Genomic DNA, 10,570 nt, shown 5'->3' with positions numbered 1-10,570 from the left:
GCAAGCTCAGAAGATTGGATCAGTCATTGTGATGGAAAGTCATTCTTCATTTGATGAGAATTACTGATGTTCTACTTCCAGTGTAGTTTTAAAGATATTTCATTGGTCACATGCAATTAAGTGGAATTGTGAAATCCATTTTTTGTGGATGGGGCTTTGAGCCTGATTTAAGGTCACATGAAGAAAGAATTTGAGTCTGTTCCTCAGAACTAGAACTATCAAATATAAGGGACTACCTGGCAAACCAGCTGATAGAAACTTGTGAGTGAGAATGAACAGGAGTGTGTCTTTAGGTAGATAAAGGTAACACTCATAATGGTGTGGAGCATAAGAGTCATTACCATACTCTCAACATGGATCTAAGAGTATATGCTCTTCATAGTGTGAAAATCTAACATGGCGGAGACAGGCCAATGGGGGGAAAAAACAGGATGTACCAAAGAATGAGGAACTTCAAAGCAGGGAGAAAATTATTTCAGTTACTGTTTCACTTGGAAAGAAATTGTCTATATTTATATGAATAAATATATTGGTATTTTTATGTAAACATTGGGGTGGATTATGGAGAAAACGTTGGATACACGTACTGGGCTCTTCTACCGTCAGCTATTCACTATATATAACTTTCAGTGCCTCTTACCAGCTTGTGCAAAATATGTGAGAAAATTTGTTTTGTGACTCGACTATACAGTTGGGCTCTTCTTTGTAAGTTTTCCTTCTACAAAAGCTGTTCTTGAGAGCATCCGTATCTTGTAAAGGTAACTTTGTAAGATGTAGGACCACATGGATTAGGTCTGTCTAACCTTGACCACAGCTGAGAAAACAGCAACCAGAATTGTGAGAGTGAGCATGTGTACAGGGTAATGGAAGAACCAAATTCCCATTTAAACTTGTCGTATCACTTCTGTAAAATCAACATAAAAATCTTCAGCACTGGGAGCAAGTGGCCGGGCAAATAGCAGAGACAGCTAATGGAGAGGCGTGTCTTTTCTCCCTCTCTATCTACACGTGCACGCACGCATGCACACAATTCCGTGTTAGTTTCTCTGTCAGTCTGCCAGAGAGATTGGTTCCAGATCAGTGGCCACACACCTAAAGATTTGAGGAAGGGCAGAAGGATGCCCTGCCCACAGTCAGCTACCTTCATCAGTCTTATCTCCTTGCCTGTTATTTCATGTGTAATAGAATGACATGTGCTCTTGAAAAGTTTTATTATTTTTGGAGGCTAAATTGTATCAAAAGGTACACATTTTATTAGATGTTACCAAATTGCCCTTCCTAGCCAAACTTATTTATACTGAGGAAGGAATTTTTTTCTCATTAAACAACGAACATACATAATTGTTTTGTGACGTTGGTTGCCAACCCACAACATGTCAACACTCTACCCTTATGAGGAAGGATTTTTAAAGGAATTTTGTGGGAACTTTGTCCAGTATTAAGGTCCCTGGGAGTGCAGTTTGTGCTTGACTACTAACCTAAAGGTTGACAGTTCAAACCCACTTAGTGTAGCCACAATAGAAATGCCTAGTGATTTGCTTCCATTAAGATTACAGCCATTAAAACCCTGTGGAGTTCAGTTCTACTTTGTAACACATGGGGTCATCATGAGTTGGAATCGACAGCAATGGGTTTGGGTTTGTTTGCCAAGTGCTGCCAAAATCTTCTCCACCAAATTGGGATATATCAGTGAAGATTTTCAGAAATCTTCTGCTTTTTCTCTGTTATTCAGCTCTTACCAGGGGGCAGAAAATGCCACATATCCTGGCGTATGCTTTTAGTTTGGCCCTGTTGTTTCTCTATAATACTTTTCATAGTGTGTGATATGAGGTAGCGCCACTTTTCATCTCTCAGTGATGCTGGCATGTACTTTGTTCAGTTTTGGTGAGGGCAGATTCTGTAAGTCTGAGTCTACCATTATTCATCAGGTCACTGATGAAAGGCTGGGCTTAGACATTTCAAACAAGGGGAGCTAGCTTTTCCAGACCCGTATTTTTCAAAGGGCAGTAAGTTTCTCTTAGCCCAGAGTCTCTCAAACTTTAATGTGTATTCAGATCACCTGAAGATCTAACAAAATCTCAAGTAATAATGATGCTGCTGAGCCATACACCACACTTTGAGTAGCAAGGAGTTAGCCTTCACTGTGCAGTCCTGCAAGTCATGGGTATAGTTCTTCTCTGCCAAATGATAAATTCTCTTTTCAAAATCCGTGTATATCTTCAAGCCCTCTTGCCCCCTTCTTCTGCCACTCTGTAATTGCAAATCGAGTGGAAGCTCTTAAAGCCAGCCTGATCAAAGTGGTGTAATGGCTCCGATCCCAGTGCCCTCTCATTTGTCTTTCCCGGCATGCCACTACCTTGGGGGAATTTTGCAGTCCTCGGTGCAGCAGCAGTTTCTCTCCCTGGATTCTCACCATGTTTAGCAGCACTTCTTTGTGGATTTTGAGCCTCAGAGATACATGTTTCTTCATCAAAAACAGCACTTCCACATCTGCCTCTTGTTGCTTTAACTAGGCTTCAAAAAGGACATAGTCATCTTGGCTCTACCACTTTAAATTTAGAAGTTAGTAAATACTTATAAAGGATCCTCCTACATTCAGATTACCCTCCTTATGGAGATATATCAGTCCACACCACTCTTCTATAGAGCTCAAGAAAAGGGAGTAGGAAAATGATGATTCCTTACGGCCACCTTCTTTGTAGATCAGATCTGCTGCCTTTTACGTAAGTAGCCTCACTTTCTCTTGGTGGTGTCTCTACCTGGCACCATCCGTGAGGGAGGCCTTCTATCCTTAGGTATGATGAAGTTGGCTCCAACTCAGAGCAACCCCCTGTACAACATTTTGTGTCATGCCACATCTGTGTCATTGAGGTTGACTGTACCTTGAGGCAGCTCTTCTCCAGTAGTATTTTCAGTGACTTTCAACCGGAGGGGCTCATCTTCCGGCACTATGCAGACAACATTCTGCTATACATAAGGTTTTCACTGGCCAACTTTTTTCAGAAGTAGATCGCCGGGTCCTTCTTCCTAGTCTGCCTAAGTCTGGAAGCTTCGCTTAAACCTGTCCACAATGGGTGACCCTGCTGGTATTTGAAATGCCAGTGGTACAGCTTCCAGCATCCCAGCAACACAGAAGCCACCACAGAATGACAAACTGACAGATGAGTGGTGGTATAGGCCTATGGAGGACCTTAAAAGGAATTCCAGGTGAGCCTTAACCACTTTTTGTTACTCCAGTCCCAGCCTCTTGCTGTTGGGGTTGTCTTGTCTAGCATGTAGCCGTCCGGGATTACAGGAAAGGCGCTTAGTAACAAGCCACTTTGTACTGTGTTCACTTGACCCGTGGAAATTTAACTTACCTTTGCCACAGGAAAGGATGAGAATAAAGGCTAATTACCCTTCCCTCTCACACTCGGCTCCACAAATCTCCATGCCTCAGTGGATTGAGCCTGAGAGAGGTGTTTCGTCCATTTCATACCTTAGATATGTAAATTAGGCAACCCCAAAATGTGCATCGTGATAAGATGGTGGCCCTCACTGTGACAAATGCAGATCTTGTATTTCGTACTTCCTTCTTAAGAGATTGAGGATAGCTGAACTATTCCTCCCATACACTGTCAGGCCTAGTTATCACCTCTTTTCTCTGGAATGATCACCACTTAATATTCAGCAAACTTCCTCATAACTTTTATGATTGTTCCTACCACTTCCTTTCCTCCCTTGAGGTCACTTTCCCTGTAGTCTTCTCAAGTGGTGACTCTATACTTTCACATCTCCATAGCATCAACCCAACCAAATCAAACCCATTGCTGTCCAGTCAATTCTGACTCATTACGCCCTATCATATACCTCTTAAAACCTTGCAGATCTCAGCATTTTTTTGAGATAGTATCCTTTATCATGGTCGAACAAGCTCATTCAGGATTTATTAACTGTTTATCTCTGGCTTCAATCTCATAAAATTACCCCTCTCCCTCAATGGGCCATACTCATACTCCCATTCCCAAAGCTTTAGATATACTATTTTCTCAGCCTGGAACACTCTTCCTTCACTTTTTCTCCCCAGAGTCCCTGGGTGGCACATTTAACGTGCTAACTGAAAGGTTGGAGGTACGAGTCTACCCAGAGACTCCTCGAAGAAAGCCCTGGTGATCTACTTCCAAAAAAACAGCCACAGGAAACTCTGTGGAGCACAGTTCTGCTCTGACACATGGGGTCACCATGAGTTGGAATCAACTTGATGGCAACTAGTTTCATTTTGGTTAATGCTTTCTCAATTTTCAGGCCTCAGTTGAAGCAGCACTTCCCCAGGAAATCCTTTCCTGACTCCCATACCAAATCTAATTGTTCTGTTTTGTGTGTTCATAGCACCCTGTACTGCAACATCATAGCACTACTCAGTTGACAAAGTGTATTTGTGGAATTATTTGAAGAACTCTTTCCAATCAGACTCTAATCTTCCTATCAGTGGGTTCCATGTCTATTTTGTTTCACCACCACCTAGCATGTATCCTGACGTATTACAAGGCTTGAATAAATATTTGTGGAATGTAGTTTTCAACTGTTTTAAATTCTACATTGTGATCAAACTATGTAACTTTTCATTTAACATATTTATTAGGGCTGTTTGTGTTATAAGCGTTATATATGTATATAAATTCTTCACGGTAGCCTGTTGAACCTATGTATCATAGTTTATTAATCACAGAATGATTAACATTTATTTCCCTTTTTCACTAATATAATTGTGCAGTGGACATCCCTGTGTGTTGATCTTGAACACTTGTGTTTCCCTGGCATAAATTTCTAGCAATGGAGTTGCTAACTTGAAGAGCTGTACATTTGTTATAGCTTTCATTATACGTTTGGCACCTTTTCCATTCTTTTGTCTGTTTAATGGGATATGAGGGGAAGACAAACTTGTGTGCCATCTGTTAGCTGCTACAGAAAATCTTGGTTTTCCTGTGGAAAATTGGTATTGACAAATTGTCTTCCAGAAAGGTTGTACAAATTCAAACTCCCCAAATCAGTGCAAGTGTCTGTATTCCTACGCTTTCACAATGCAAATTTTTATCAAGCTGATGTTGCAAAATGTTGCAAAAATGTTGTTTCATTGGTGTGTTTTTTTCTGATCCTGGTGAGATTCAGTACTTAGCACGTTTATCAGTCACCAGATGCCTGCTCATATTCTTTGCCTATGGGGCTGCAATGTGGTGTCATTTTCTAAGTGATTTGTAGCACTTTTATAGTAAGGATATGAATTTCATGTCATATATGTTGCAATGATTTTCTTCCATTCTGACTAAAAATCTTCTAATTTTTATACTGTCTTTGATCGTACAAATGTTTTAAAGTTCTTGTGGAGACAATCTATGCACCTTTTTTCCTTTGTGGCTTTTGGATCTCATGTCATGCTTAGGAAAATTGTTCTCACTCCATGATTATCAAAGTATGTTAGTGTCCTCTAATATTTGTTTCATATTTAAATAAAACACTTGGAAATAATTTTCATGTACAGAATGGTTGTCTTTGTACAGTCAAGTTCCTTAACACTGTTAATCACTGATGTGAAATATCACCTTTAGTATGTAATTTATGTATCTATATGAAGGTATGTATATACGTGTATGCACACACACAAAAAAAGTGTCCGTGCACACGTGTACAGTAACTAAAAATATATTCTTGTGGTGGTGTTAGGTACAAGGAATTGTAGATTAATTTGGGGTCTACTGACATCTTTATGATGTTCCATCTTCCAACCAGGAGAACATAATGTCTATTTGTTCTAGTCTTTTCATCCTTCATGGAACTTTCACCACTCTTTTTATCTTCATTCATATGTGAATTAGTTACTGCATTGATTGCAAACTCAAGCCTTCAAGAGCAAGGAAAGTAAGTAAAGAGTAAAACAGGTTAAATGTAAAACGGGGTGCTTGGGACTGTGGAGAACCAGAGAACACATGCCATCTTAAAGGAAATCATGTTCGTTTTGAACATGATGCATACCAAACCGAACATATGTTTGTGGGCAGCCAGTTTAGGAGCACTGACCTATAGCTTTGGTTTCTTTTTCTCTTTAGTTTTAGAATTACTGTTTAGAAGATTAACAACTTTTTCTAATTTTAATGTCATAAGTCTAATTCCACTTAGAATTAGGAAAGGGAGTTTAACACTTTATTTTCTATTCTTTGGTTATTGATCTTTTCAAGTTTTTGTTATGTAAACGACACATACATCTCAGTAAATTCTATTTGTCTTATTTAAAATGTCTTAAAATGTGACTTCTTAGAACCGTTGAGCATCTAATAAGGTTAGTTTTTTCTTACCCAACAAAGTCATCTCTCTATATATTTGTGCTGAAATGATGAAAAATCACCATCTTACCCTATATAATCACAGAATCTAATGTGAATCCTACAGTATAGGATAGACTCATCACCCATCTTTAGAACAGTGACACTTCCTAATCAAAAACCTTTACAATCTCCTAGTCCTGAGATGCTGCTACTTTTTTGTCAGTTGATTATGGCTGAGACGATCAGCTCTTCTTTGCACACCACAGTATCTTTTTATTTTACATCATTGTTTATTGTTACTTTATGCTAGGCACTCTGCTGAGCAATTTACATGCATTATCTCATTAACTTTTGAGGTAGAACCATTATTATTCCCATAATATAAATAAGAAGACTGAAGGTCACAAAGGCTAAGACGTTCCTCAAAATAAGAAGGCAAAACGGAAGAGCAAGGATTGTAAGTCAGATCTGTTTGATGCTGAAGTCTGAGTTCTTAATTCTGGTTAAGTATCCAGAAAATGAAATAAATATTGACATGATATTTCTTTGGAAAGTATACTGGAACAAGGTGTGGGGGAGAAAGGGATCTCTAAGGCTATTTTGAGGACTGTGTGCTTTTAACCTAAGAACTATGGGATATTACTGAAGGGTTTCAGTGAGGGAGAAATGGTATGATTAAACTTATATTTAAAAAAATTTAAGTTTGGCTGCAATGTGGATGATTGAAGCAGACAATGGTGGATACAGGAAGACCAATTAGAAAGTTATTTCCACAGTCCACATCAGATAGACTGTATCTTAGACAAGGATGATGGAATGGAAATGTATTAAAGGGATCAGATTCCAGACATATTTAGGAGATATAACCTACAGATCTTGGTAACTGAATGGATGTGGACGGCGAGGGAGAGGAAAGAGTCAAGAATGCCTCCATAGTATGAATTTTCTCATGATGAGCAAGGTGTGCACGCTGTCTGAAAGATTTCCTGCAATCCTTACATTCATAGGGTCTCTCTCCAGTATGAATTCTCTGGTGTAGAGTAAGAGATCCACTATAGCTAAAGGCTTTCCCACAAACATTACATTCATATGGTTTTTCTCCAGTATGAATTCTCTGATGTTGAGCAAGGCCTGCATTCTGGCTAAATGTTTTCCTACATTCCTTACACATATAGGGTTTTTCTCCAGTATGACTTCTCTGATGTTGTGCAAGTGATGAACTATTGCTAAATGCCTTCCCACATTCAATACATTCATAAGGTTTCTCTCCAGTATGGACCCTCTGATGTTGATCAAGGTATGCAATTTGGCTAAACGCTTTTCTACATACTTTACATTCATAAGGTTTTTCTCCAGTATGAACTCTCTGATGCTGAGAAAGGTGTGCATATTGGCTGAAGGCTTTTCTACATTCTTTACATTCATAGGGTCTCTCTCCAGTATGAATTCTCTGATGTACAATTAGGTATCCACGATGGCTAAAGGCTTTCCCACACACATTACACACATAAGGTTTCTCTCCTGTATGAATTCTCTGGTGCTGAGCAAGAAATGAACCATTGCTAAAAGCCTTTCCACATTCAATACATTCAAAAGGTCTCTCTCCAGTATGAACTCTCTGGTGTTGAGTCAGGTGTGCAATCTGGCTGAAGGCTTTTTTACATTCTTTACACTGATAAGGTTTCTCTCCAGTATGAACTCTCTGATGTTGAGCAAGGTGTGCATTCTGGCTGAAAGCTTTCCTACATTCCTTACATTCATAGGGTTTCTCCCCAGTATGTACTCTCTTATGTTGAGCTAGATTTGCACTTTGGCTGAAGGTTTTCCCACATTCAACGCACGCATAAGGTTTCTCTCCAGTATGAATTCGCTGATGAAGAGTGAGGGATGAGCTCTGGTTGAAGACTTTCTCACATTCATTACATTTCAAAAGTTTCTTTTCCATATAGACTTTCTTACGTTTCATTTCAACATATTTTTTTCGGTAGCTTTTCTTTTGTGGCTCATGCTTACGTACTCTTTCTTTGGTGGGAATGATCTGTTGTATATCAAGCATTGCATCCTGATGGAAAGTTTGCCAAGATTTATTATATTTATTACTTTGTTCTTCAGTAAGGATTTCCTTATGAGTGAAGATCAACTGACTTGAATGTGCCTCATGACTTCCCAAATGCCTCTTAAAACAACCCTCACTTTTACAGTCTATCAAACTGGAGCAGTCAAGGCCATAACTGAGATGGCTTCTTCCTATTGTCACCACTTTGGATGATTCTTCATAAATAGCTTGCTTTGATGAAAATTCACTGTTTTCAAATATATACTCCCAATCTAAAAGATTATCAAGAAAATAAACATCTTTTGTGTTTATGCATTAAAAGAAAATAAACTTCTAGAACAAAAATAGGTGAATAAAATACGTAAGTTCAAGGATTTAATAGCTCTTATATAGTCATGCTACCTACAAAGTATGAGAGTAAAAAGAATGAGAACTTAATAAAGTTGATTAAGGAAATAAATTAATCATATGTAATCAGTAAGGTGTGGGAGAAAGATGTGGCAGTCTGCTTCTGTAAAGACTTTACCGCCTTAGAAATGCTATGGGGCAGTTCTACCCTGTCCTATAAGGTCACTATGAGTGGGAATTGAATTCAAAGAAGTGGGTTTGGGTATTGGGTTTAATCAATAAGGTAAATATAAGAAGAAATAATGAGCTGAAAAAGTCATGTGAAATTATAATCATTTTATATCTAAGTTAACGTAACAGTTTCCAAATACCCTTTCTCTCTTGCCTCTGGTTACCCTGCATTCAAAGAGGTTAATTATTTTTTTAAAAGTCAATTTCACAATGCTAAAAATGTGGCTGAAAAACCTTCACTAGACCCCCAGACCCAAAGACACTCCAGTTGCTATTACTTGTTGCCTTGGGCTATACATGAAACTCTATGGTTAACATTTTGCAGTCAGAAAATGGTCTTCCTGAAAATTGTTTTCTATGTAATATATTCCAGCCAACTGTTAATTTTCAATTGATCCCTAAACCTAAGGTGTCTAGATATAAAAATAATTTTCCATCTAATTACTTTTATTAAATCTAACGTGGGTCTTAATTATTCTTCCTCTTTCCATTCCCAGGTCAGATTCTTTCATTCTTCTGCTCAAGAATTTTCAATGGTTTCTTACCACATTATAATAACATCTACAGTTCCTACCATGCTCCACAAAGCTCTCTATGATCCAGCCCTCTCGAACCATATCTTCTACTACTCTCTTCCTTGCTTATTCCACTTTAGCTATGTGGGTATTCCTTCTATTCCCACTTCAAGAACACTACACTTGCTGTTTCTCTATCTGCAAAGGACTTTTCCCCAGATGTTTGCTTGACCCATTTATTCAATGTATACAACTGTCAGAACTCTTCACATTGTACAATTTAAATGGATGTAGTTTACTGTATATATATTATTTCTGAACACAGTTGTTAAGAAAAACTAATGGATGGAAACAAAAAATGGATGGTTAGTAAAGACACCCTTTAATAACAATTGCAAAGTAACACTCACAATATACAATAGGCTCTTTGCATTAAAATAAGAGACTATACTTTGGAACCTCTGGAACATTTTACAAAACTAACTTCTACTAGGCCACACGGAATCCTCAAATAGTAAAAAAGGAGAACCAGTAACAACTGCTGTCTGATCAAGTACAATAAAACTATCTGATCAAAATATAATGAAACCAGAAGATGCTTTTAAACATTTCTTGAACGAAAGGGAAATGGAAAACTTAGATCTAGAAAACAGCAATAACAAAAACACTAAATATCAGAATCTATAAGAGACAACTTAAGCTATATTCAAAGGGAAATTCATAACCCTTTATAATTTCACTACTGAATAATAGAGAATGAAATGAAAAGGTTAAGCATTCATTTCAGGAAGATGAAGAACAAAATAAACCTAAGGAAATTAAAGGAAGGAATTAGTTAAGGAAAAAAAGTAAAAAATAGAGAATTAGAAGATGATAACACTCATAGATAAATGTACAAGCTGGATCTTTAAAACAAATAAAATTAACAAAACAGTAGCAAACTAAAAAAATGAAAAGAATTATAGGCTATTACTTGGCTTGGATCCACTTGATAATCTAAATGAAAAGGGTAACTATCTAGAAAAATAAATTATAAAATTTGACCCATGACAGAAACTGCAGAGACCAGTTAACAAAGACAATACAGTGAAACCTGTGAGAGCCAGAATTCAGTGGAACTG

General features: G+C 37.9%; 1 protein-coding gene across 14 annotated transcripts in view; it reads right to left on the bottom strand.

Moving 5' to 3' along the window:
• Positions 1–6,271: 6,271 nt before the first annotated feature.
• LOC126084993 (zinc finger protein 583) overlaps positions 6,272–10,570 on the bottom strand; it is a 105,452-nt gene continuing 101,153 nt past the window's right edge. For 9 of the 14 annotated variants that reach the window (XM_049899858.1, XM_049899860.1, XM_049899859.1 and 6 more), the window contains one exon: positions 6,272–8,627. In XM_049899858.1, coding sequence (XP_049755815.1) covers positions 7,153–8,627 — 1,475 coding nt within the window. In that variant the 3' untranslated portion in view covers positions 6,272–7,152. The remainder of the gene's footprint in view (positions 8,628–10,570) is intronic. The other 5 variants (XM_049899867.1, XM_049899868.1, XM_049899866.1 and 2 more) reach the window with 3 other exon arrangements.

The sequence above is a fragment of the Elephas maximus genome, chromosome 11, assembly GCF_024166365.1.
Source record: "Elephas maximus indicus isolate mEleMax1 chromosome 11, mEleMax1 primary haplotype, whole genome shotgun sequence".
NCBI lineage: Eukaryota > Metazoa > Chordata > Mammalia > Proboscidea > Elephantidae > Elephas > Elephas maximus.
The sequence above is the reverse complement of the archived record's forward strand: the minus strand, read 5'-3'. Positions and strand labels throughout refer to the sequence as shown.